Source organism: Microtus pennsylvanicus, chromosome 1 (genome assembly GCF_037038515.1).
Source record: "Microtus pennsylvanicus isolate mMicPen1 chromosome 1, mMicPen1.hap1, whole genome shotgun sequence".
Lineage (NCBI taxonomy): Eukaryota > Metazoa > Chordata > Mammalia > Rodentia > Cricetidae > Microtus > Microtus pennsylvanicus.
Genome location: NC_134579.1, coordinates 46,643,594 through 46,671,029, shown reverse-complemented (window position 1 = coordinate 46,671,029; position 27,436 = coordinate 46,643,594). Strand labels below are relative to the sequence as shown.

The window sequence follows — 27,436 nt, the reverse complement described above, 5'->3', positions numbered from 1 at the left end:
AAACGTTCAAATGGACTCAAGATAAGATGTGCCCGTTTGTGCTTTCACGTGTGCACCTTACCAGTGAGGAAGTACGTGCACACACCTTCCAATGCTTTCCTGTCTTTCTCATGGCCAAGAGAATTTGGACCTGACGTTCCCTTTAAGTGGAAGAAGGACGTGTAGAACACACCTACAGCATGCCTTTGAAGAAATCCCTGTAAGCAGTGCATCTAAGCGTCTCGCAGAACCCACTCGTGGGAATATGCAGCTTCCCTTTGGAATCTGTGCCTTTCAGGGGAAGGAACCAGGCAGAGCTCTGTATAGAGACTGAGATCCTATGAGCTTTCTCAGAAAGGACAATGTACTGAGATAGTAAGGCATGTTAGTAACCTCAGAGCTGGCCGCAGAGACCAGGGCTTTTGCCCGGCGGAGAGCTGAGACATGAGTAGGTCTTCTGGACCATTTAAGGAAGCAGTTATAAGAATGTGCAGAGAGAAGCTGCAGAAGGGGGATGTGAAGGAAGATAAAAGATCAGAGCAGAGGAAACATTCCTGCCGTGCATGTCTCAAGCACACAGGCAACAGGCAAGGACAGGTGTCCTCTCGTCATTTCCCGCAAAACTTGACCCACCCTTCTGCCAACAGAGGCCTGTTAACCCCATCTGTAACTGAAGGGCCTGCCCCTTATTCCCAGTGTGCCATTGTTGAGGGCCAGGAAGCTGCCTTGCAGAGCCTTGGCCTGGGAGCAGGTTGCTTTCCCCTTCGCATGAAGCCAACTGGATGCTTCTGCATCTGCCTACTGATAGCGGACTAGTGTGTTACTGATCACGGAGTGTCCTCCATCTCTGGCCTCCTTCCTGCCCAGGAACACAAGGACTAGGGGCCCTGATTTCTACATCATTCACCACTTCATTACTCTGCCTTTGATCCCTGAGTGAAACTTGATTTTACTGCCGCGGCCAAACTGGGAGTGATGGAAGTGGCAGCTAAGACTTAGGCTTAGGAGGCACAAGGAGGGGGCAGCAGCAAAGACCAAAGGGCTGCTTATTTGTTTGGAAGCCAAGAGGCCTGCCTGCCAGTCAGCCCGTGTGAGCAGTGGGGTACCCAGATGGGGTGTCCAGGGCCCTGCCCACACGGGCTGTTGTGCACATGTTGGCATCAGAACAAAGGGAGAGCTGGGCTGCGTGGCTGACCGGTACCCAGCTTCATGCCACCCCGAATGCGCAGCCTTCTGTTTCTGCTCTAGCAGCTGTCAGAGGGTGCAGTGAGAGCCAAGAGGGGCTTAAGGAGGCCCCAGAGCTCTCACATGAGTTGCTGAGGTGGGTGCCTGGTGGAATGTCTACTCCGTGCCTGGATGAGCCTTCCATTTTAGCAGGCAGGAGCCTGGGGCCATTACGATGGAGACGGCTTTCTGGTGCCAAACTCCTTTCAGTTGCTCACATCTTGCTTGCAAAATGATCTGCAAGGTTTAAGTATATTCTTGCTCCAGGCAATTTTCCCTGGGATGATGTAAAGAAAGGACGGGAGAAAACAACACTTGGTGGGGTAGCTTTAGATTTATTAGACCGTGGAGGAGAGTGTTTCTTAGTGCCTAGGGAATTTTCCAGATGCCCCCGAAGTGCAGTTGCTCATAGCTCATTTGGTGGGGAGCTTCCTGACTTGGCAGGTACAAGACTCCCTACCCTGAAGGAGGATCAGGGCCTTTGCGTATTTTCAGTGAAATGCTTTTAAAGGAGTGGCATTACCAGTGTTCAGATGGAAACTCATTCTTCATCCTAGCCAAGAGGCTCAGCCAGGTCAGGGCTACACAATGTGCAGGCCCCGGTGCAAAATGAAAATGTAGGCTCCTTTGTTCACATGGGGTGAAGGGTTTAAGATGGCTCAGCAGTTAAGAGCATTGGTTGCTCTTCCAGAGGACCCGGGTTCAATTCTTAGCCCCTGCGTAGCAACTCACAACTGTCTGTAACTCCGATTCAAGGGGATTGGATACCTTCTTCTGACCTCCTGGATACCAGACATTCTTTTTCTAAAATAACTGCCCTTAACCACACTGAAAATGCTCAGGAAACATTTGTGTTAGGACCTTGTCCTTCAGCTCATGATGTTAACCAAGCTTTGTGAGACAATTTGGGTTCATCGGTCTTATAAGTGGTCATCTAACTTGTGAAGCTTGGTTCCCATGACTATCAACTGTAATATGACCAAGACCCAAGTTGGGCTCAGAGGACATATATGATCAAGTTATGTATGACCCCTGTCCTTAGAGAATGAATGCTTTAACACTGAAAAGAAATGGGCAATGATCTTTTCATAAACAACAACAAAACAAACAAAAAAACTCAACAAAAAATAACAAAGAAAAAACAGAGAGGTCTTTCTTCTCTACTGTGGCCTGACTGACAACTTCTAGAAAGTTCTATTAAGTGGCAGCCTGTCTCTTGATCACCAGGTCCCCCTGTGGTGGCTATAGTTTATTTGCGGCAGTTGTTTTCCGTGTTATTTCTTCCTACCCTGCTTGCCTTTCTGAGTGGCCCATTGGAAACAACACTGCAAGCAGGTCGAGCCCTGCAGTGAAAGTTCAGGACGTCCAAGGCTGAGAGAAATGAGCAGAATTTGGGATGGTCTACACTCTGAAAATGGTTTTCCATGGCTTCCTTGGTACCACACTGAAAAGAGGGTCTGGGTAAAATATTTTAGCCCTTTCTTCGTGTTCTATTAGCTTTACCCCTTCTCTTAAGAGAGATCCGGCTACCATCCTGAGAACCCAGAATGTTCCGAATGTGGCTGTATGGTAGAAATGGCCAGCTTTTCGCTCCAAATGTGGCTGTATGGTAGAAATGGCCAGCTTTTCGTTCCGAATGTGGCTGTATGGTAGAAATGGCCAGCTTTTCAACAGCATCGGTGATTTGGCCCATGCAAAGAGATTTGTTTCTTAGACACATGAATTGTTTGAGGAACATGCTGCTCTTGCCCCAGATGGGTCTCCATTCTTTCCCAGCCCTCACACAAAGCTTACACAGTAGAAACAGCTATGGGACGCCGGAGGATGCTGAAACCTTGTGTCAGGACCCTCAGTTCCTCTCAGATTCCACATCGTAGTGCCGCCTGGGGTGTCCTTGTCACCTGGGAGTATCACCAGGACATCCACCGAGTCCCACCTATCCCCTATCAGAGCGTATTAGTCATTAGAGACTGTGGGTTTGGGGCAGCAGCATCTTGGCTATGACCATGGTTGGTGACGGAGTCACTTTTCACTGTGAATGTGTGAGAACCTAAGAGGAACTGGAGGAAAACATCAACATTCCTGTTCTTTCTTCTCTTCGGTCTCCATTCTCAGAGCCTTCTTACAGCTGTACGTGGACATCTGTAACCTGACAATGACCCATATCCAGGACAGCTGAGTATCAGGACCAGTTCACTCTTAGGGTTCAGTATTGCAGAAGAAACTGTTCTGGTCACCTTCTAGCCAGATTCTCCGTGCCTCCCCAAACTTACGTTTATAGACACCCCACGTTTCACTCCATACAGTGATGAGACTGTGCATTCTATGCTTATGAACCTCTGTATACCACTAGAAGCCAAGAAACGTCTTATCATTCTCTCAGGGCCCAGAGTAGATTCTGAAGAGCGTATTGTGACTTACAGCGCCAACCCATCTTAGGATGCTGTGCTGACATTCTCTGCCCACATCTACCTGGAACCTCCCTTCCTCTCCACAGATCTCCAGGACTTTAAGTTAGATGTGCAGCATGTGATTGAAGTGGACGAGGGGAACACAGCTGTCATTGCCTGCCACCTGCCAGAGAGCCACCCAAAAGCCCAGGTCCGGTACAGCGTCAAACAGGAGTGGCTGGAGGCCTCTAGAGGTAAGGAATGGGCAAGAACTCCAAGACCAAGCCCCGGATCCCTGACTTCCAATTGCTTTCATTTGTTTCATTGCTGTTGCTTCCTCCCTGAGTCCCCATGATCATGTTGACAGCCCCAACCTCAGGCTAGCCAGCTGTCCTCCACTCTAATATTTGGTTCTAAAAGATGCCAAGGGGACAGTTTCCATGATGGAGTTTCTCTGTCCTGTCTTGCAGACTTTAGCTCATCTTGTGGGGCCCTGGAAAGCGCTGGCAAGCTGTTGCCATTTGATCAGGCACTCAGCACATGGCTGGTTCCAGATGCTGTCTGCTCAAGCCCCTGGCACCAGGCATGGAGAGAAAAGCTGCCTGACAAGCTCAGAGTCCCCAGATCTTCAGCGTTCCCTCGTGGGGGGGATCTTCCCCCACATGGTCTTTGGTGGGCCCTCACAGCTGCCCCAATTTCCTGGGCACCGGGATAATGTCAGCTCCCACAGCTTTCTGCTCAGACCACAGTGGACAGGATGGATAACGTAGGGGAGGCCACAGTTTGGTCCACAGTGCCAACAGGGAAGAGTATATCCATTAAAATTAAGTCAACCTCCTCCACAACAAACTTACACGTAAGGCCAAGTTGACCTAACTTTGCCCTGATCTTGTAGCTCAAAATGCGCACCTTTTTCATATTATACAATTTCTTTGCTTATGAAAGGAATATGTGCTTATGACAGATATCTTAGGAGGAAAATAGAAACTCAGAAAAGAAAGATCACTGCTTTTGAAATGTAAACACCCTGATCCAACCACTCAGAAATAACGGTGAGGAGAGAAGAGACGACGGGGGTTCTAATTCCTGTTCCCCGGCAGAGGCTTGGCAGCAGTCCTGGGAAAGATTCATTCCATCTGGCATTTGCCTAAGCAGCTCACACCTGGGTGGCCCAGCAGCAGGCAGGCACCAAGCTTGGTGACACCATGGGTCCCAGGAGGGGCCACCAAGATGAAACTCAGAGCTGACTGATGGCCAGGAAGCCTGGCAGAGAGCTCTGCCTGCCAGGAAACTGAGGGCCACCCTGTCGCTGGGCTGTCCAGAAGTTGTGAGTCTGCCTCCTGCCTAACAAACCTGAACACATGCTTCAGGCTCCGCCCACAGCACGCAAAGCCTGCCAGGCCAGTGAAGCCCAGGATCACGGGCATAGAGAGGACATCGGCTTGGGACTGGAATTTCTCTCCAGCAGAAGAAATGCATAGTGAGGTGGCTTAGAGTGGTGGCGGTGACACAGACGGGCAAGAAGTGCTAAAGTCAATTCCATAAACTCATCTTTTCCCCATTTGTGCGGCATGAGCCTCAATCTTAATAGGATTTTAGCAGCATAGTTTCTGCTTTTTTTTCCGTTTCAGTCCTTCAAGACAGGGTTTCTCTGTGTATCCCTGGCTGCCTTGAACTCAGAGATCTGCCTGCCTCTGCCTCTCAGGGTGCTGGGATTAAAGACACGCCCCACCACTGCCGCCTTACATTCGGCCTCTTTCTACGTGACCTACATGTGGGTGAACTCCTCAAGATCACGCTGTGTCCGTAAATTCAGAGCAGAAGCCCAGGTTGATGCTGAGCCCTGCATCCTTTCTACCCTCCCCCAGCTCCCTTGAGAGTGTAAGACGAACCTCACAGCCGAATGCTAACTCAAGGGCATTCAGCCAAGCAGTTGAGGGGCCTGTAGGCTTGTTAGTTCCATATGCTGGCACCCTGCCGACACGGTACCAAGTTTTACGTGGAGAACAGCCTTTCCGGCTTTGTTTTATTCTCTCTGGGACCCCTTAACTCGAGGGGACTTTCAGATTGTAAGATTCTGTGTCCAAACTCACCTCATCTTCCTTCTCCCTTAACTTAACAGACAACTACCTGATCATGCCGTCAGGGAATCTCCAAATCGTCAATGCCAGCCAGGAGGATGAGGGCATGTACAAGTGTGCTGCTTACAACCCAGTGACGCAGGAAGTGAAAACCTCCGGCTCCAGCGACAGGCTGCGCGTGCGCCGTAAGGACCAGCCTCTCTTGTCGATGGTGGGGGATTGTGGATAAGGGCCAGCGAAGCTGAAAGGAAACAGAGGGATCTGGGGATACCACAAACCAAGTTCAGGGTCGGTGTAGATGTAGCAACCCAGCCTTGCTCACCAGCGTAGCTCATTGCTGTAGAAAGAAACTCCTGTACTTTGCCAGAAGGGTGGGTTTGCTGGGTAGGAAGGGAGAGCACAGTGTCTTCATGCAAGCAACGCCCTTGCGGATGGCCTTCTGGGCCTGCCTTCTGCTCCTAAAGTGTGCCCAGGTGAAAATCTAAGGAGGCCCCACAAGCTCCTCCTTTTACATGTGAACACTCTCACTTATGGGCATCCTCTTAAGGTTTCCCAAGCACTCAGTGAGCTAATGCAGGGCTCCAGAGGGGATTTTCTCCCAAAGTTAAGGGAGCTAAAACTTTCTTATCCTCTTCCTATGGAGACAAAGAGTCTTCAAAACTGTGTTTTTCTGGGTTTTCAAAACCCATAGCTGCCACTGGCTGGCCTGGCTGGCTCATAGCATGTCAGACAGTTTTCCTCTTTGCACGCTTGTTTCTCTGTAAGCGCCTCTAGTTAAGAGCTTAAGTTATGTTCTCTGTAGGAGAAAAAGCTGCCCCTGGCAAGTGGCATTGCTTTAGCTATGTTGTGAGCCTCAGAGGGGTTGTTTCATCTCAAGCCCATATTCTCCGGAACCCTTCTGGGGCTGGGTCATCAGAGACAGGATGGGGGAAGTTCATGTGTGTGACCATTTCCTTCTTTCCTCTCCAGGGTCCACTGCTGAGGCTGCCCGCATCATTTACCCACTGGAAGCCCAGACTGTCATTGTCACCAAAGGCCAGAGTCTCATACTGGAATGTGTGGCCAGTGGGATCCCGCCACCTCAAGTCACGTGGGCCAAGGATGGGTCCAGTGTTGCCGGCTACAACAAGACTCGCTTCCTGCTGAGCAACTTGCTTATTGACACCACCAGCGAAGAGGACTCGGGCACCTATCGCTGTATGGCTAACAACGGGGTTGGGGAACCCGGCGTAGCTGTCATCCTCTACAATGTCCAGGTCTTTGGTGAGCATCCCCATGGATTCCTCCTCTTTAGTCTTCCCCTCTGACATTGCTGGTGGTTCCGGAAGCATATAACCTAGCTCAGGGAAGGTCTTTAGTCACCTAGAGACATTACCCTTACCACACACACACACACACACACACACACACACTCACTCCTTTCATAGGCAGAGTCCCACAGCCAAGGAGGAGGAAGCCACTCAAAGGCAGTGTCTCATTACAGGCTTTGTGGTCCTGGGCGTGGGAAAATGCAACCCTCCACATTCTGATCTGTTCTCTCCACAGAACCCCCCGAGGTCACTGTGGAGCTGTCCCAGCTGGTCATCCCATGGGGCCAGAGTGCAAAGCTCACCTGTGAAGTTCGCGGGAACCCCCCACCCTCTGTGCTTTGGCTGAGGAATGCCATGCCCCTCACCTCCAGCCAGCGCCTCCGGCTGTCTCGCAGAGCCCTGCGTGTGGTCAGTGTCGGGCCTGAGGACGAAGGCGTGTACCAGTGCATGGCTGAGAATGAAGTGGGCAGTGCCCACGCTGTGGTCCAACTGAGAACTGCCCGGCCAGGTGAGTGTAAGCAGCCCAGATGTCAGGAACTCCAGCTGAGCAGGCCTACAGCCTTTTCCTCAAGTACACTTGACCTTAGTGACTTGCAGTTGCAAGATCAAAAGCATACTCTCTTATTAGTAAATTAAGTGTGCAAATTTCCATTTGTGCATGTGACCTCTTTGGTGAAAATTTCAAAAGTGAGTTAGCTTTCCAAGTCTGTGGGCTTCTTTGATTATGCAGAATCAAGCTTAAAAACCAGGACTTTAAAACAAGGGCAAGTAGGTCCTTCCTTGTTAGCTTGAGCCATTTCAGTTGTCCCTTGTACTGGTAGGGCACCTATTGTGAGTTGTCCCTTGTACTGCTGGGGTACCTATTGTGAGTAGTCCCTTGTACTGGTGGGGCACCTATTGTGAGTTGTCCCTTGTACTGCTGGGGCACCTATTGTGAGGGAATGCAGCACATGAGAAAGACACCCTCTACTGAAAACATTTCCTGTAAAGGAGGCAAAACCAGGGAAAGAATTTGAGAGAAGTCTACAGGGATGACTCTGTATGTGTGATCATTATCAGCTCTCAATATCCGATAGGGGTGGCGTCAAGTGGGGTTGAGACAGAGGCTGGGAAAGTCTGTGGATGGAATTGTTGCCACGCTGCTCTTGCTTCTAGAGTCTCAGAGAGCATTCCCAATTGAATTCATGACTCCAGTCACCTCGGTGGAGAAGGAGAAGACTGCCATTGTGTGCTAGTGTTAAAGTTTCATGGTGAAAGGACATGTTCCCAGCCCAACATAGCAAAGAGAACTAAGGTCCCGGTGCCTTCCAGAGCAAAATGGGATAATTCGTGTGTGCTACTTGTTCATGGCTGTAGCAGATGCCCTAGGGGGAACAACTTTGAAGGAGAACCCCCTTTTTCTTCTCCTCTATGTTATTCCACTGGGCCCTCGGCCTATAAGATGGCAGTTCCTATGTTAAAGGCTGGTCTTTCCTTTGGTTAATCCTCTCGGGAAACACCTTAAATCTCTAAACCCAAAGGTGTGCTTTCCTAACCTCCAATGTGTTTCTCAACCAAGCCAAGATGACAGTCAAGATGAACCATCGCAAGTCTGCCCTCTGTCAACTGGAAGACCCAATTTCAGTTCCCAGAACCAATGTCAAGTAGCTCACCACTCCCTGTAACTCTAGTTCAGTATTTCTGGCTCCCTCTTCTGGTCCCCAAAGGCTTCTGCACTCACATAGCGCACATAAACTCATACAGATGCATACACACAAATAAAAAATAAATCTTAAAAAAGGCCAAGTTCAAAGTCTCTTCTCAGACTCAAGACAAGCTCTCTGCTGTGAGCTACAGAGTAGACTAGTATTATGCTTTCTGTTCACAACAGCACAGAGTAAACACAGTCATTTCAAAAAAATGGAGTGGCATAGAAAGGAGAGATGGGAACAAAGCAAAGCCCAAACCCAACAGGATGAGCCTTCAGTCCCATAGCTCTGTAGCCAGTATCTAGGCAGCATGGATGTGGGCTTCGTTAGGCTTGGGCATTTGCAGCCCACCTGGCCTCTCTCTTTTCTCTTGGGTTAGCACCTTGCATTCCTTGTTGCTTTCCTTGGCAAGCATTCCACGTTTGAGGGTATCTCTCACTTTCTTGGAGCTCTATTGTAGCCCACGGTTGCACATGCCGCTGACTGAAGGGTTCCCCTCAGGGATTGTGATTTTGTTCTGCACTGCCCGGTCTCTCAGGCCTTCCTCTTGGGAGGAAGTTTCTGTGACCTCACAGCTCTTGCATTGTGTAGACTCTGCATGTCTACACAATTAGTGCCTTATAGCTGGCACTAAGGTCTTTGGTTTGCTCAGGTAACAACCTACCACATCTGGAACCCAGCTACAACACAGTGGTCAATGGATGCCTGAAAGGCTGGATGAAGGAGAAATACTTCCCAAAGTGACCCCGTGTGACCAGGTTGTCCCAGAGAGTTCTCATCTCAAAGCAAAGTCTTTCAAATGATTTAAAACCTTTACACACTTGAGGCCACCCTGAGTGGGGTAAAGCCATTTCTTGACATGCTCTCAAGATGTCTTTTGTACCAACTTGGTACAAAATATGTGGTTTCCTCCTAATGGCCCTGATGGCTTTAACCACCTCCATGGCCAAATGTATGTTTTTCAAATGGGTTTTCAATCCTTTTTTTCCTAACTCTCGCTATAGGCCTTGTAAAATCAACTAGCACTAAACATGCCATGGGCTGGATGCTGACCCCCTTGTAATTTCCTCTGTTGCTTTCAAACTTAGCTTTCAGAGAAGTCTTTGCCACTGTGTTCTCGTTCTATCTTTCCTATCTAAAGTTCTTAAGTCTAGCGTACATCTGTCTTTTTCTATCTTAAACACATCCTGCTTTTCTGGACTCCCACCAAAGGCCCAGTAAGTTCTGTGGACTACGCCCTAGCTTTCTTAGCACTCATATTTGTTCTACAGATCCCTCCTGTAAATCAGCACCAAAAGGCACAAGAACCACAGGCAGATTTAGCTGCACCCTCAATCCCACTTCTCTGGTGCCAACTTTCTGTGCTCATTGCTTTCTCCAGCCCTGTAGAAGACAAAATAGCATCGAAGGAGAAAACAACTCAGAGGGCAGGAATTGTTTGTTTTGGTTCATGGTTTCGGAGGTTTTAGTGCAGAGCTTCCATATCTGCTGAGTCTGGGAGCAGAGGGAGGAAAAACTTCATGTCAGTTACTGTGACAGAAACGGTATGGCAGATAGTAAACAGAGAAAAAGGAACTGGAGGGAGGGACAACCTTCAGAAATACGCCACAGTGACCTACTTCCTCCAGAGAGGCCCCAAATCCCCCAAAATGCACTATTGGCTGGGAACCAATCTTTTAACACATGAACCTGTAGGGGATATTTGATATTTAAGCTATCACATCTGCGCCAATGAGATGGCTCAGCAGGTAAAGGTGCTTCCTGCCAAGGCTGAAGACCTGAGTTCAAGCCCCAGGACCCACCTACATGGACAGCCAACTCCCCAAAGTTGTCCTCTGACCACCATATTCACTCTGTGGTATGCACTCATGAGCACACACACTTAATAAAATGCAATAAAAATTAAATATAAACCTCAGCACCACTCAAATACACATCCTGAAGACACAGGCAACAGGCTACACAGACTCTACCTGTTTTCTGTTTTCTTCAAACAGCAGCAAGAGGCCTGGTCCAAGTAGACACGCATCCTTTTCCTTCTGGCAGGACAAGGGCACCAGTCTTCTCTTCTGCAGAGCGTGGTTGATGGGGTCTTGGGTCTCCTCTGATTTTCTTCTGTTTTCTCCCTGGCAGGTGATCAGGGCCACTAACACCTTCCTCCTTCCCTTCTCTTTCCTGCTTGGTCCTCAGACACCACCCTGAGACCCGGGAGGGATGCTAAGCCGGTTGCTGCCACACCTCCCATGCCGCCCTCCAGACCCAGCAGACCTGACCAGATGCTGCGGGAGCAACTAGGGCTTGTTAAGCCTCCCACATCAGTACAACCGACTTCCCTGAAGTGCCTGGGAGAGGAGCAAGTCGCCCCTGCAGAGGCCCCCATCATCCTCAGCTCACCCCGAACTTCCAAGACTGATTCCTATGAGCTGATCTGGCGACCTCGGCATGAGGGCAGCAGCCAAGCGCCCATCCTGTACTACGTGGTGAAACATCGTAAGGTATGACCCCGGCACTGTACCACCCTCTCCCTGTGAGGCTGAAGTGAGTCCCTCGGTCTCCTGACCTGAAGTCAGGCCCAGTAGGCACCACAACTGTGCCCTCTGTCTTCTCAAATGCCCGTCGCTACCTCGTCTTATAATGCTCATGGCAATACAGACAGATGGTGGCTCAGAGGCCCACATAGAGCCTCTGTCTGCATGATGGAAGCTTTGTGTACTTTTTACCTGGAAGTTAATGAAGTTCAGTGATAACTCCCTCCCTCCCATTACCATCACCATCCTCCCCACCTACTCCCACCATGTTTTGGTGATGCTATTTTAATTTGTTTTTCAACCAAAGCAAGTTCTTTTTAAAACATCCCTGTGGGGACTTTAGCAGGGCAAACAGTCTGTCCAGCCAGGGAAACAGATATTAGGAAGCAAAGTAGGCTGTGAACAGCTCTCAGTCCTCAGATACTGAGGTAGCTCCAGTTTAACCAGCAGGCAATAGAGCCTGGCATATCACAATATTGAGATCCTCTCCACAAAGGGAATCTGTCCAGGGGCTATTGTAGAAGGGTCAGGAAGAGCCTTTTAGATTGCGAGAGGCTGCAGAGACAGAGCTGTGCTGGTCCCATGGTCTTGGACACCGTGATGAGGAGGACCAAGGCCTTCAGGCTGTGGAAGGAAGATAAGATAAAATTCCTCATAAAACAGCCTTTCTTCCCACCACAACTTTGTGCTGTTTCTTTCTAATCCCATCAGATAGTAGAAGAGTGCTGGTTTTTAAATGAATTAAAATTTTTTAGCACCAAAAGCCTATTCTAACTGTGGAGTTTATAACCATTTAGAATTCTATTTGTTTATTTATTTATTTGTTTATTTATTTATTTATTTATTTATTGCTTATAAAGATGGTTTTTGCACTTAGAAGAAAATATGGGAATGTGAAATGGAACTGAAAATATTTATCCACTTTTTCCTATTCCAAAAGCAAACAAGAAAGCAAGACTACCCTTCCTGGGTGGAGTGTTCTGACCCTGCATAAACCAGGTCCCCACTGCAAACACTGCTGGGCTCTCACAGGCTGTCCTTTTCTCTATCTTGCCCTCCCCGAAGACCTGGGAGCCAGAGAAGTTCCCAGAGACAAATTAGGTGGTCAGAAAGTTCCTGAGACCAAGCAACACTGTGTACTGCCATGTAGTTTCCAGAGTAGGCATCACCATCCCCACCTCTGCCCCACTCCTAGAAACAGCAAAAGACGTGAAGGGTTTTATGAAAAGTAACAGCCTTGTTTAGCCTGTGTTCCAGGGCAGGGCTGGGCCCCATCTTTATTTTCCTGTGTAATCAGACACCTCCCTGTGAATTGTAGGCCAAAATCAGGGAAAGCCAAGCATGGTACCCAAGAGACAAAAGCCAGTGTGAGAATAAGAATAATATTTTTCAGGCCAATAGGTGGCCCTGAAGCTACCTCCCACAACAGGCGGGCAGGCGGCATTGCACGGGGGTAATCCGGAAATGCCAGGCTGAGGCTGCGTACACCCTCCCAGTGTGTGTGACAGTGACTAATTACCTTTGCCTTTTTTTTATTTTCATTTCTGGGTCCCAGTGGAAGTATGAGGCCAGTTCTGGGAGGGCAGAAGGAGGAGGGGGTGCAGGGAAGTGACAGTTAAGACAGGGCCCCTGCCGAGTCTGGCTTCCATTAGGCACTGCCCTGTGGAACAGTTGGAGCTTTTAGGTGGACTTGCCAAGGGGAAAGTATGTCTTAAAAGCCGTTCTTGCTTGGGGTAGTAATATAGCTTAATGGTCGTCACCCAAGAGAGAATGTTGGGATCAGAAGTCAGAACTGGGTTGTGTGTTTTTCATGCCCTGTCTTCTGCAGGACATTGGAAATTAGTCCTCTGATTTTCATATCCGTGAAACAAGTTTCATCTCCTAGTCCACTGTAGACATGGGCTACTGTGTTTGGGTTTCAGGCACCACTGGGGATTCTCAGTTTGTGAAAACCTTTCCCCTTGGAACAAATCCTGGAAGTCCAATGTTAATGAGCTCAGACCATCCTCTTGCCTTGAATGGGAGGTTTTGTTCTACTCTGGAATACTCTGCGTAGGGATGAGAGCTTTCGCCACCAGCTGCTTGCTTTCCTCATCAAACCCCAGCTTTCCATTCTGGAAGACTTTCTGAGATACATGGAGCTGGCCCCTCTTAAAAGATGGAGGGTTGCATGAAATTATCTCTCACCATTGCCTTTGGGGTGCCTGGAACCGTGTCATAATTTTTATTAAAAATTCATTTATAATCCTTAACATGTACCCTGTTTTTAAGCTTCAAAGCGTGGATGGAGAGCAGAAAGAACTAAGTTGAGAAATCTCAGAGGGTGACACATACAGAAAGGGAGGAGACAAAAGAGCTAGGTGTTTATTTGTTGGGGACCTCACCCATGCCACGTCGTCTAATTTGACCTCAGAATTCCTCAAGACGTTGTATTTGCCTTGTTTTAGAAATGAACAGCTCAGGGCTGAGGAGTGAGGGAGTTGGGTCATGGTTATTAAGTCAGAACTTGGAGTTTTCTCCTCCCAGACTCCTCGTGGTAGAACAGGTAGCGTGCCCTTTGGACTCGAGTGAGGGCTTCTGGGATCGCTAGCTCTGCAGCCTTGAACAAATTCCTCAGCTCTCTCAGCTTAGGCTCCTTGCCTGTGATGTGAGAGCAGAATGAAGTCTGATTGCTGAGACTTGTGGGCGGGTGAGGTAGTGCCCTCACGGCGAGAACGATCTGGTGCACGTCCCATTGATACAGCTTTGGTCATCATTCTCGGCTGTGTCCCTCTTTATCTGGATGGAAAGTTCTGTGTTTGACTCAGGATGCAAATAGAGAGAACCTTGGAGGAGGAGGTTGCAGGAGATAGGGGAGGAGTGGCCTTAGGCACAGTTCCCAGCAGTTTGAGCTTGGCTTTCTAGCCATCCTTGCAAGCTTCCCTCATGGGATTATTACCCGAGAGACCAGGAGATGGAACCTACAGTTCCACCTGCTCCCAGCTTGGCCCATACTCCATCCCCTCTTCCTGCCCATGTGGGCTCAGGCTGAAGCCCTCCTGGACACTAGAGGAGAGGCTGGTCCTTACCCCGGTCACCTTCTTCAGCAGGTCACAAACACCTCTGATGACTGGACCATCTCTGGCATTCCAGCCAGCCAACATCACCTCACCCTTACCGGTCTTGATCCTGGAAGTTTATATGAAGTAGAGATGGCAGCCTACAACTGTGTCGGAGAAGGCCAGACGGCCATGGTCACCTTCCGAACAGGTAAAGTCCAAAGTGCTTAGCTCAGGGTTCCAAAGGCCAGGGCAAGTTATAGGAGGCCCGGGTACAAAATCCTGTTGACTTTGTACAGCTCTTCATCCGCAGCTCTATCCTTCTCTAGTGGCTGCCTCTGTGGACTTATATGCCTGGGCTAACGTGCTTACCTTTCTTCATGTAAGGGATGAGCCACCTCTCTGGCATCCCGCCATCCCTCCTAAGCACAGGGGCCAATAGTTGAGTTGGCCGAAGCTGGGGATTACACCACACTTTCAATACTCTCAAATCGTATTTGTATCATCTCGTCATGGCCCTGGGTAGATTCTTAGGCAAGAAGGGATTTTGATGAGGGAGGGCTCATATACTCTCTCACTTGCTGTTCTCAATCCCTTCCCTCCCAGGACGGCGGCCCAAACCGGAGATCGTGGCCAGCAAGGAGCAGCAGATCCAGAGAGATGACCCTGGTGCCAGCCCCCAGAGCAGCAGCCAACCTGACCACGGCCGCCTCTCCCGTAAGCCCAGCAGCAGTTGGGGCAGGCTCTGAGCAATGGGGACAAACTTTCACAGAGGCATGTTGCTGCAGGCTGAATGAGGTTAGGGTGCTGTAGTCCAGGAGTCTGGTGACATATTCTTAGCATCTCCTTAGTAACCACGGTGAAAAACAAAAATTACAGCTTGGAATCCTTGGGATAAAATACTAGAATTACTGAGTCTGTGGGTTCGGAGAGCAGCAGTTCTCTGTTTTAGGGGAAGAGTAGAAGAAGATTTAGCTCTGGGCCTTCTCCCACGCGGAGGGATATGAAACAAGCAACAGCAGGCAGAGGGCTGGGAGGATGAACAGGCCCTGCCGGGCCAGGCTGGGTCTAGGAAGCCCACAGCATCATCCCATGGCATCTCTGTCTTCCTGCATCTTTCCTCTGTGCGTGGCCATCCCAGCCCCAGAAGCTCCAGACAGACCCACCATCTCCATGGCCTCAGAGACCTCTGTGTATGTGACGTGGATTCCCCGCGGCAACGGAGGTTTCCCCATCCAGTCTTTCCGCGTGGAGTACAAGAAGCTAAAAAAAGTGGGAGATTGGATACTGGCCACCAGTGCCATCCCTCCCTCGAGGCTGTCTGTGGAGATCACAGGCCTGGAGAAAGGTAGGGGCCTGGTGTCTCTCTTCCCGATCCTCTCTGCCCTGGTACCACATGGAGGAGGAGGAACAATGAAGGGTCTCTTCCTTCATCCTCCCCTCTAGTACTCACGGGTGTGGAATCTGTGGTTCTGCCTCAGCCCCTCCTCCTTCCTCTCCCCACAGAAGAGGCCAGAGTCACTTCCTGTGTGGCTTGAGGAGGATGCACATTCTTATGGGTCCTGTGTAGACCTCTTTGGGGAAGAGCTGACCAAATCTCCCTGGGCTAGGCCTCCGTGGGCAGTGGGAGAATCAACTGTATTTCTGGAACTCAGGGAGGGTTTCTCACACAGGCATTTCCTACAAGTTCCGCGTCCGAGCCTTGAACATGCTAGGGGAGAGTGAACCTAGTGCTCCCTCCCGGCCCTACGTGGTGTCAGGATACAGTGGCCGTGTATACGAGAGGCCCGTGGCAGGCCCTTATATCACCTTCACGGATGCAGTCAACGAGACCACCATTATGCTCAAGTGGATGGTAAGCGGCCTGGCTACCAACACCGTGGGAATGGCCTTCCTCTTACATCCCTGCAAGCTTGGCTCCCCATTTGGTACACCCGAAGGCTCGGACCCCGTGGGGGACCTGGGAGGGTGATGGTCACTGGAGCTGCTGTTAGCTGTCTCTTGTGACCTGGCTCCCTCTTTCTGTTGAATCCCACTCATCTTCCTGCCTTTCACCCGATGCCGCAGGGAGTCCCGACACTTGTCCAGTGTCACCTTCATGTTTTCAGGGGGCTCAGCAGGAACCAAAGTCTTTGAATAAGTGCAATTTATTTATTCTTAAAACTCCGGGGCCCATCGGCAAAATAAAATCATGCCGGATCTCTACAGTCTTCTTCAGAGAAACCGGGGGACTTATTCAGGAATGTTTGCTGGGGCCCCCATGAAGTTCAATCCCTCGGGAGGAGATTGCACAACTTTGTGGTTTGGCTTTGATGATGTCTCTGATGCACTATCAACATGTCTCTTCTCCATTCCATGTAGTATATCCCAGCCAGTAACAACAACACTCCAATCCATGGCTTCTATATCTACTACCGGCCCACAGATAGCGATAATGACAGTGACTACAAGAAAGACATGGTGGAAGGTAAGATGTGTGGATAGTGTGTCCTTTGCTGAGAAGGGGGGTCTGGGGTTGGTAAAACCTCATCTGTGCTCAGTGTCATTGAGTCATTTGTGACACACATGGAGCCATCCAGTTAAAAAAACTCAGTATGCTTCTTTTCTAATGACCACAGCAAAACAGAAACATGGGTGGTCACCAAGTAATTCTCCTGTGCCTCCTGTGTTAGTCAGTGGCAATAAACAACCATAGTGACCCCCACTCTCCTTCCCAGGGGACAGGTACTGGCACTCCATCAGCCACCTGCAGCCGGAGACCTCCTACGACATTAAGATGCAGTGCTTCAATGAAGGAGGGGAGAGCGAGTTCAGCAACGTCATGATCTGCGAGACCAAAGGTGATTTTCCGGGGTCCCCTCCTGTCCTGGGAATTCCCATGAGGTTGAGCAGAGTCTTCCACCCACCCCAGTATCCCTTTCCAAGAATCCCAGACCTCATCAGTCGCCACCCTTCCTGTTTCTTTGGACTTTGTGTCGACATGTGTAGGTTACCATCATGACGGCTTCAAGGACTTGAGAATTAACTGACCCATGATCTCATTAGGAATAGAACCCATCTTAAGATGGAAATGTTCCACATATGATATATTTCTTGGGTTTTTGTATGTATGTGGTTGGTTGGTTTGTTTAATTCCACTGCAGCCTGGTAAGATGGGAAGGAGATCTGAACATCAGGAAACTCTTTATATATGCATCTTGGCCAAAGTTACACAGCCAAGATATGGTAGAACCAGCTTCAAACAGTCCCAGATGGCTCCAAGCCCAGGCTTGTTTTCTGTGCTGAAATATTAAACACCCACGTGCACTTCTTAAAATGTGTGCATTGCTCAGCAATTCCACTTTTTCAATACTCAAAATGAGATGAAGCAGAGTATTGCCAGGGACATAATCAGAAGATCACAAAGGATTCCAGAGAAAACAGCACTCGCCTGTGACTGAGACAACAGTGTTATCTGTCCCAGTTCACAGTGCCTTTGCTCACCTCACCGATACTCACTTAGCACCTCCCGTGTGCATGTGACCGCGGTGCCATGTCCACCAAAGAGGCATATATGTGCACACAGCCCAAACTCATGTCAGTCTGAACACAGGGTACTCAGAGAACGCAAGCAGCTTCATAGTGCCTTCTTAGCGCTTCAGACTGTCTCTCTAGGCTGGAATGAGGAGGGAGTGGCCTGGGGGACATGTCAAACCTAAAAAGCGGCTCCAATGGGAGGAGAAGGAGCAGCTTGGGGGAAAGGCCAGAGACACCAGCAATCGCAGGTCACTGAAGGAGCCAGAGGAGGAGCTAGTGCAGTTTGCAGGGACTGTGAGGTGGAAGAGGTTCTCGTGGGACTTCTTTGTAATAAGGGTCATGGGTGGGCTGAGGGGAGAGAGCTGGGGCTCTGAAATAAAGGTGAAAAGAACAGTTTTCATCATTGCTTTCGGGAAGTACCTGGGCCAAGTGCATGCTGGGTTGGGAGATAATAAAGTACTGAAAAGCAAGCTCTGGGTTTTCACTTGGGGCACTGCTCAGATGGCTGCCGTCTATTGGGATGGAGAGGGCAAAAAGAGAAACAGACCACACAGGAATGGGAAAAGGGGCTGGGAAAGTTACCAATGGCTGATTCTTTGGGGATGCTCAAAGTGTCTGATAAAAGCAGTAGGTCTCAGGGCAGTGGCGCAGGCCTCTAATCCCAGCTCTCGGGAGGCAGAGAAAGGGGCACCTCTGTGAGATCGAGGTCAGCCTAGTTTATAAGAGTGAGTTCCAGGACAGGCTCCAACGCTACAAAGGGAAATCCTGTCTCAAACAAGCAAACAAACAAAAAGACACTAGGTCGCCTGGGCCCAGAATCCTTAGGACTTAGGAGGATCATGGGGAACAGAGCTTACACAGGCTGAAAGGAATTGGGACGGCCTCCCGGGGTCGGAGGAGCAGAAGAAAGGATGAATACTAGACCAGGAGGCTGTGACATCAGAAAGCAGAGAGAAAAGTGTGTGGCAGAGTTCATGCAGGTTCCCCTGCAGTAGCAAACCCCAGTGAGGAACATTCGCATTTACCAATTATCACCTGTCCTGCAATGTCCGCAAATGTCCTTCTCCACTGCAACCCAAGCTAGTAGCTAGCATGTCACATCACCTAGAAGTAGCAAAGCTGTGGGAACGGTCTTCCGCCACAGGTCCTTCACGGCTCCCGCGCATTTAATTGTGCTTTCAGAAAACACGACTACCCCTGCCCACTCTACTCAGTGCTTGGGCTCACAAACATGTATGCTGGAATATGTTCCAGGCCACGCCAACAATGCACTTCACTTTAGGAACCAGTGACACGCCAAGTTACAGATGTGATCCAAGTAAGGGCTGTCGCCACCCCCGTCTTGGGAGCTTGGCCCATTTCCTGTATCCATGCATCTGAGGAGTGCTCTGTTTTCCTATTTGTTGTAGAGAAAATGACAGAGAAATCGATACTGATGTGAGTTTTGTCTTCAATTGCAGCTCGGAAAATTTCCGGTCAGCCCGGTCGACCCCCACCCTTAACTCTGCCCCCACCACAGCCTCCACCCCTCGAAACCATGGAGCGGCCGGTGGGTACTGGGGCCATGGTGGCACGTGCCAGTGACCTGCCCTATCTGATTGTGGGGGTTGTTCTGGGCTCCATTGTCCTCATCATCGTGACTTTCATCCCCTTCTGCCTCTGGAGAGCCTGGGCTAAGCAGAGTGAGTACCACACCACAGCACAGATGGGAAAGAGCTGGGGGAGGAAGGAGGTCTCTCAGCCCAACAAGCAGGCAGGTTCCCAGGCTGGACCTCCCTGACGGCTCAAGCTACCAGGTGACCCCAGAGGTCCAACAGAAATAGGGACTGTCTGAGGCGAGCCCTCTTGGCTTCTTTCCTCTTGGCTTGCAGACGTCTATCAAAAGCAAGAGTCCTATCACACCTCTGGCTCTTGGTGTTTACCTGCTCCGTTCTTTTCCAATGTCTGAAGCTGTTTCTCGAACACATGTTCGCATACGAACTGCCCCCACCTTGTTCACATTTTCCACTCTTCTGTCCAGCAGGAGCTGCCTTGAGCCTTCCCTTCCTCGTGGGCTAACCTGACTTGCCCACTAATTTCTGCTTCAAATAGCAATAGCTTCAGCCAACTCCCCTACTAAACAATGGCCCTTCTCACCCATCCTCGCTCCCTAAGCCATTGCCCCCATTGTCTATCTTTTTCACATGGGTGATGAGAAGTCTTTATCTTTTTCACCCAAAAGAAGAAATGGGTGATAAGAAGTCTCAGAAAAAGCATCGTCAGGCTCTTGGACAGTCATCTCCCTGCCTATAGCCTCTGACACTGCGGGGGGGGGGGGCTTTTCCCAGGAAGCTAAGTATACCTCTGCCTTCTGCTCTTCAGAACATACTACAGATCTGGGATTTCCTCGAAGTGCCCTCCTGCCTTCCTCTTGCCAATACACGATGGTGCCATTGGGAGGACTTCCAGACCATCAAGTCAATGGGCAGCCTTACCTCAGTGGCATCAACGGACGGGCCTGTGCCAGCCGACTGCATGGAAGCCGGGGATGCCCTGTGGCTGCAGCGGGCTGCCCAGGCAGGAAACCTCAGCGGCACTGCCCAGGAGAGCTTGCACAGGTAATGGGTTCGTGAGTGTAGGCCCCAGGTGTGTATATGGAGGACAATGAGCTGCCCCTTGGGCCTTCTCCCTGTTCATCCAGAGCTGCTGGGCTGGGCTCCCTACAGTCAACCACAGCTCACCCCACTCAACAGTGAGCTCTGGGAAGTTGCTTGGACTCCTGGCATGACCTTTCCTTCTTCTTTCCTTCAGCAGCAGGAAGATGCCAGCAGCCCACTTAGGCAGACCATTGTTGGCAGTGGATATGACCCTCAGAGCCAGCAGGCTGTCAGGTAACCAGGCCCTTCCCATTCCTGCTTTTAGTCCCAAGCCCAGAGCCTCCCATTCTCTTTAGCTCCTTGTGACCAAAGTCTGTCACTCAGAGTCGACCACGCTTCTTGCAAGGATCCCCAAGTTTGCCATTTGTGCTTCCTATAGCAATTACCCCATGGGCGAGTGCTGTGTGCACAGTTGTGATGTCCTTCCCGCTCAGTTACCCCATGAGTGAGGTGCTGTGTGCACAGTTGTGATGTCCTTCCCGCTCAGTTACCCCATGGGCGAGTGCTGTGTGCACAGTTGTGATGTCCTTCCCGCTCAGTTACCCCATGAGTGAGGTGCTGTGTGCACAGTTGTGATGTCCTTCCCGCTCAGTTACCCCATGGGCAAGTGCTGTGTGCACAGTTGTGATGTCCTTCCCGCTCAGTTACCCCATGGGCGAGTGCTGTGTGCACAGTTGTGATGTCCTTCCCGCTCAGTTACCCCATGGGCGAGTGCTGTGTGCACAGTTGTGATGTCCTTCCCGCTCAGTTACCCCGTGAGTGAGGTGCTGTGTGCACAGTTGTGATGTCCTTCCCGCTCAGTTACCCCATGGGCAAGTGCTGTGTGCACAGTTATGATGTCCTTCCCGCTCAGTTACCCCATGGGCGAGTGCTGTGTGCACAGTTGTGATGTCCTTCCCGCTCAGTTACCCCGTGAGTGAGGTGCTGTGTGCACAGTTGTGATGTCCTTCCCGCTCAGTTACCCCGTGAGTGAGGTGCTGTGTGCACAGTTGTGATGTCCTTCCCGCTCAGTTACCCCGTGAGTGAGGTGCTGTGTGCACAGTTGTGATGTCCTTCCCGCTCAGTTACCCCGTGAGTGAGGTGCTGTGTGCACAGTTGTGATGTCCTTCCCGCTCAGTTACCCCATGGGCGAGTGCTGTGTGCACAGTTGTGATGTCCTTCCCGCTCAGTTGCCCCATGATCAAGGCGCTATGTGCACAGTTTCTCTCTTCTTGCTTGGGGGCCTCAGCTGTTTCTCAGCACCTGTTGCTCACTGGCTCACCCAAACCCTTGAGATCTATAACCGATTTTGCCTGCAGGCCCCTGAACAATGTGTGCCACCTACCACTAAACTATCACTGGTTGAATTAAGTGTGGCACCTCCTGGTGTTCACAGGGGAATGGTGTGTGCTCTCAGCTCTGACCTGATCCGACACCTTTAGATGGGAGGAAAGGAGCCAGACCTGAGAGGCCAGGTCCACTCTGCCCTGCCTTACCCATCCCGTCTACTCTTGTACGATGCAGAGGTCCCAAGTCGAGCTCTGAGGAAGGCCCTTTCTTATACACATTGCCGGATGACTCAACTCACCAGCTGCTCCAACCTCAAGACTGCTGTCATCTCCAGAAGCAACCTGTCACCACGTGCCAGACAGCAATGAGGAGGGCACCGGAGGGTCCTGGCCTGGAAGTTTCGTGGGATCCTCCATATCACTCAGGTCAGTCAGGGGCAACAGGGAGAAACTGTCTGATGTGGTCACCCATAAGCCAGGAATGGCTTCAAGGAAAAGGGACTGCTGTCTTCAAGGAAGCATTTTGGAGTTGGGGTGAATGGCTGCTCCCCTTTGCTACTAAAGGCCTTGGGAGATGGTGGGGGGTCTTGTGCTACCAGGTCAGTCTGATTCCACTGTCACTGCAATCCTCAAAGGCAGAGAAGAAAGACATTCTGTAATTCCAAAGGAGGAAGCCTGTTTGGTCTCTCCATTTCAGGTTCAGGGCCATTCGCAGATTCTGCCTCTCCCCACATGACGGCCTCTCTAATCCCTTGCTCTGTTGAGTCATGTCTTAATTGGGGAGTGGTTCTCATCAGTCATCAGGGAGCCATGCTCATACACACGTCACCCTTGAACCGTGTGCTTCACAGAACTTGTTCTTCCAGGGGCCGCCCGCGCCCGTGGTTCCCTCTGTACCCAACTTCAAGTCAATCTAGTAGGACTTGGTTGGGAGCCCTTGGTACTTCAGAGGATTAGCTGGTGTCTCTTAGCTTCTGGGATGTACGTACCAATTCTAGGCCCATCCTGAACCATCTCTAGGACATTAAGTTCTAAAAGAGCATCAGCTCCCAGAGTCAGACCAATCATCATGAAAATAAGATTCGTCTGGACAAGGAGAATGGATGGCAGCATCACAGCCTGAACCTAGAAAGAGTTGGGTCTCCCTTTGTGTCTCATGTGTATAGCCCATGGCCACAAGCGGCGTGTTTTAGACTCTAAAGCACTCTAAAGCTGTTTAGACTCTCTGGTCCCAACATGGGTGGTTAGTAAGTGGTCCTCTCCTTCCTGGGCCAGGGTGACCAGTGTGACCAGTGGGCCACTGTGACCAGTGTGGCCAGCCACATATAACAATTAATTAGCTCAAGACTCTTCGGAAGTCTGGATTTTAATGGTGCCGACTTTTTTTCTCCCCGCAGGGCCCCGGTGCTGTTTGGGCCTTGTACCAGTTGAAGAAGTAGACAGTTTTGACTCCTGCCAAGTGGGTGGAGGAGACTGGTGTCCCCAGCACCCTTCCTACACAGGACAGGACCTTGGGGTACGGCTCTCTCCCAGCCCATCCGTTCACGTGTCTTTTGAAACACCGCCTCCGACAATTTAGGCTGAAGACAATATTCCTGAAAGACTATATATTGTTGTTTTCAAAGAGACAGAGAAAATTGGTATTTATTTTTCTATTATAGCCATATTTATATATTTATGCACTTGTAAATAAATGTATATGTGTTTCTATAATTCTGGAGACATAGGGAATCCTCCCCCTTTACGGCACAAGGAGGAAAACAAGCAGCAACACAACTCAAGTCCAGTGGCACAGATTGACAGGCTTCAGGTGGCCCCCGGAACCTGCAGCTGCCTGAGGCTGTTGGCAGAAGGACCCTAAGCGCCCTGCTCACAAAGAGCCAGCACAAAGGAAACAGCAAAAGCCATGCTGCAGCTGACTGGAGCCAGGGGAAAGCCACTTGGACTTGGTGGCACAGGACACATTTTCAAGATGCCATGAGAGAAGGCCCAGATGTGTACAGCACAGTAAACCTTAAGGACCATCCAGAGTCAATCATCTGTGGCAACATATCTCTGTAAAAACAAACACTGTAACTTCTAAATAAATGTTTAGTCTTCTGTAACCTTCAGCCGAGACTTGTGTGAGTCAGCGCTTTCTTTAGCTGGTGGGAGTCCTGTCTCGGAGTACCAGCAGAAAATAGCTGCTCGTGACGTCTCTAACCCATCAAGTGATAAACTCTGCAAACAGTAGCAGATGGTTTTCATGTTTTTGTCTTTTTAAACAATGAACATTGTGTTTGGACTCGTGTAAAATGACATTCGTAACTGTTTCCTCCAAGAGGGAATACACGGACAGAGCGGACAGAGCGGAGCAGGTTCCTGTTCTCTGCCTGGGCCGGAGGTGAGTGTCTGCCAATTGCAGGAATGAAGCTAATCCTTCTTAGGGAAGTGTGCGTGTGTGCGAGCGTGCGTGCGTGCATGCGTGTGTGGTGTGTGTTCACCATTCAGTTTAGTGCTGTGCTACACATGAACATGTGGTCCCCTCATTCTAAAGTTATGATTCAGTGCTGGAGGAATCGACTCATTTCAAACATTTATTTAGTGTTGTTCCACAAAAGATCATCCATAGGTAGGTGTGTGCCTGTGTGTGTGTTTGTGTGTGTGTGCCTGTCTGTGTATGTGTGTGTGTGTATATATAAACTTAAAACCTTTATGTGTGGAACTAACTGGAAACTGGAAATTTTAATGCAAGTTTTCACACAAGTGTTCATTGTATGGGGAAGGATTGTACTTTTTAGGAAAATGAAGAGCTAAAATGTTGCCTGACACTTTTAATCTTATTAAGAGTTGTATCAAACTCGGCTTCTACTCAGAATTTGGTAAACAGAATCCTAGAAGCCCAGGGACCCGCTTTCAGTTTGATTGTTTGGGATGAGTGCACCATCTGCTGGGCAGAAGCAGTACTGCACCTGCCCTTCTATAGATTTGCATTCGTTTTCCATAAATGCAAGAGCCTTCCTCAAAATGCAGCTCTTTTTTTCAAAGTATTTATTGAGATAACTGTAAATAACGTGTAAATCATAGGAGTGGAACGGGTAATACTGGAATAGAGGAAGTAAGGTGATTTCAATCACAGGTAGTGAAGCCGTTGAAGTCCTTCCAGGAAAGCAGTGGGCGGAGCTGATGTTCGCACTCTTTTGCTAATCCAGCTCCAGTCTGAGCTATAGTTCACCTTCCAGACAGTCGGAAATTTGTTTCTTCAGAAACCTCACTTTGCTTTTACTTCTTCGTGATCTAAACTAACTGTCAAGTGGGCCTCGGTGACCGCCACTAAAAGTGACACCTGGCAGCTGGCTTGTTGTTCTCATCCCTTTAGACGTGGACGGGGTTCCCCAGGCTTTCAGAGCTAACCATAGACACTCAGGTGCTCTGCCACCGGATTCCTGAGCCCCACAAACCCTCTCACCTCTGGGTGCAACGATACATTTTTAAAACTGGGTTTTGAGGCAGATTTTTACACATTAAAAAGCAATGGATGCTATAGTTAGCACTCGTCTGCTTTAATTCAGAAAGGCACAGACAGCTGAGTGTGGAGATCGGGTTGCTTCAAGCTACTCTACATTACGCAAAGCAATGGCTTCTGAGTGGCCCTGCCCTGAGTTGCCCCCTTTTACAGCAGTAGAGACACAATGATGTCATATCTTGTTCGCACAGACACTACCATGTTCCACGCGAACCACGAGGAATGGACTGGTAAGCAATTTATCCTTCCAAGGAAAACGCTATCACCTACCGCACTACCTGCCAGCTTCCCGAAGTAGACAGGGAATGTGTGGGTCGACACATGGGTGTTAAAATTCTATCAGAAAAGCCAGACCCAAGAGCTTCCTGGTTATACCTCAGCTCCCACCCAGCACCCTGAAAAGGACAGCTGACACTGTGACGTCAGCAGGCTTTGACCAGTCACCTGAACTCCAGAAGTGTGACGAGGGATATTGGGACCCAGAGCAGTCTAGAGGCTTCTGTTATGGTCCGTTCTGGGTAGCTGCCATTGGTCTGTCTGGACCTAGTTCTGCATCTTCCATCACAGGTCTGGCAATTCTGCTGCTAAGTTAGTGGTTCATAGTGTGGTGACCCGCCCCCCATAAAATTATTCTCATTGCTACTTCCTAACTGAAATTTTGCTACTGTTATAAACTGTAATGTGAATATCTTTGGAGATGGAGGTTTGCCGGAGGGGTCACGACCCAAAGGTTGAGAACCGAACTGCTGTACTAGGGTCAGAACCCAAAGTTGTTCCCAGTAAGCTTACTGGACTGAGTCACGTGGCTTGGCTCATCTGGGCTTGGCTTCCAACTGGCCTCTGTGTCTAACCACTTGCAATGACTCTGCAAGGGTGTCGGGTCCCTTGCTGCCTGTAGGAGGGCCCCCCTGAGCTCTGTGGCCTCAAACTTCTTCGGAGTCAGCTGTAGGCATTGCTGTAGGAGATGTGACCTGCAGTCTGAGAGCTGATAGTAAGTCTGAACGGCAAAGTCTCCAAATGTCAACAGCCCGCTAGGGAGGAAGACTGAGACTACCTGGTGAATTGGAGCCCATAAAACTGATGCAGCCTGGGGCAGTGACCCGCCCAGCAGGTCCTAAGTTACCCCAGGGTCTGCAGAGGCACTATCTGAAAGACGAGGGAGAGAGAAAGAGACGGACACCAAGCAGTGTTCTTTTTGTCAAGGCATCCCCCTTATTGAAGCAAGTTTTACATTTTATATACTCCTCAGTGAGGAGCTTGGGCAGGGGGAAACTGAGGAAGGGGAAAGGGGGGGAAGGAAAGGAGGGGTTCGGTGGCGAGGGAGCTAAGCGGGGCAGTTGCAAGGTCAGTGGCCAGAGCACCTGCTGTTACAGGCAGCAAACAAAGAAGACACTCTGAGGTGCGGTCTGGAGCTTGAGTCTCCAAGGTCAGTACACAATGTCTTAGTTAACTTTAAGTTTTCTGTCTCAAGATTTCCACCTCAAGGCCCTGTGAGACGTGAGAAAGGAGAAGCCTGAAATGGCTCCTGACAGGGCAATATGATTTTCTCAATATTCTAACTCTGCGCAAAGGCACAGATGTGTCTGTCTACGTTGCTGGCGATTGTGCTCACGCATGTGCGGCACAGAAACTGGGAAAGGCTCTCCAGTACAGCCTCTGCCAGCTGTGCTGAGGTTTATGGTATGGGTGCAGACAGTACACCTGGGCATCCAAAGTGTCACTCCTGGGAGGACACCACATGCCAGGGAGATTATTCTGTAAGGGGTGCGGCCATGAATTCCAATCTACAATTCATGAGACTGCAAGTACACTTTTGAGTTGAAAATGTCACACATAGTCAAAGGGGGCTGCTAGCGCTCGTCCCTCAGAGATGACAATCTGTTTCATGCCTTCCTCATCTGGTTCCAAGCTGGTAATGGATCAAGTGCGCCCCTACAGAGGGCACAGGGCACAGGGCAGCGAGAGGCGATAGAACTGGGCTGTAGTCACAGAGCGCCGGGAGAAAAGCTCCTTTGGCTTATTTTGGAAACTGTGAGCCTCGGAATTGAGGAGTCTGCAGAAGCAGTGGGTGACTCCAAGCCACCTCTGCCAACCCAAAGCCAGCTGTTTTGTCTGCGTTTCCTCAACCCGGAGCCCTCCAACAACTGCTGGATGGAGTCGACAGTAACAACGTTCATATTTGCATTTCTATTCTAAGTTATTACTGGCACCAAGGTTCGCCTTGTTTCTCTTAGGTCCCTTCACAGACTATTCAACACAGTTTATTTTCAAAA

General features: G+C 49.9%; 1 protein-coding gene across 7 annotated transcripts in view; it reads left to right on the top strand.

The window, feature by feature from the left end:
- Boc (BOC cell adhesion associated, oncogene regulated) overlaps window positions 1–23,774 on the top strand; it is a 75,038-nt gene extending 51,264 nt beyond the window's left edge. For 3 of the 7 annotated variants that reach the window (XM_075963450.1, XM_075963471.1, XM_075963460.1), the window contains 16 exons: window positions 3,701–3,847; window positions 5,716–5,859; window positions 6,644–6,937; window positions 7,220–7,492; window positions 10,863–11,167; window positions 14,287–14,449; window positions 14,845–14,955; window positions 15,380–15,586; window positions 15,912–16,093; window positions 16,600–16,705; window positions 16,956–17,078; window positions 19,215–19,436; window positions 20,116–20,351; window positions 20,545–20,624; window positions 21,894–22,084; window positions 23,056–23,774. In XM_075963450.1, coding sequence (XP_075819565.1) covers window positions 3,701–3,847; window positions 5,716–5,859; window positions 6,644–6,937; window positions 7,220–7,492; window positions 10,863–11,167; window positions 14,287–14,449; window positions 14,845–14,955; window positions 15,380–15,586; window positions 15,912–16,093; window positions 16,600–16,705; window positions 16,956–17,078; window positions 19,215–19,436; window positions 20,116–20,351; window positions 20,545–20,624; window positions 21,894–22,084; window positions 23,056–23,237 — 2,966 coding nt within the window. In that variant the 3' untranslated portion in view covers window positions 23,238–23,774. The remainder of the gene's footprint in view (window positions 1–3,700; window positions 3,848–5,715; window positions 5,860–6,643; window positions 6,938–7,219; window positions 7,493–10,862; window positions 11,168–14,286; window positions 14,450–14,844; window positions 14,956–15,379; window positions 15,587–15,911; window positions 16,094–16,599; window positions 16,706–16,955; window positions 17,079–19,214; window positions 19,437–20,115; window positions 20,352–20,544; window positions 20,625–21,893; window positions 22,085–23,055) is intronic. The other 4 variants (XM_075963492.1, XM_075963500.1, XM_075963483.1 and 1 more) reach the window with 3 other exon arrangements.
- The last annotated feature ends 3,662 nt before the right edge of the window (window positions 23,775–27,436 follow it).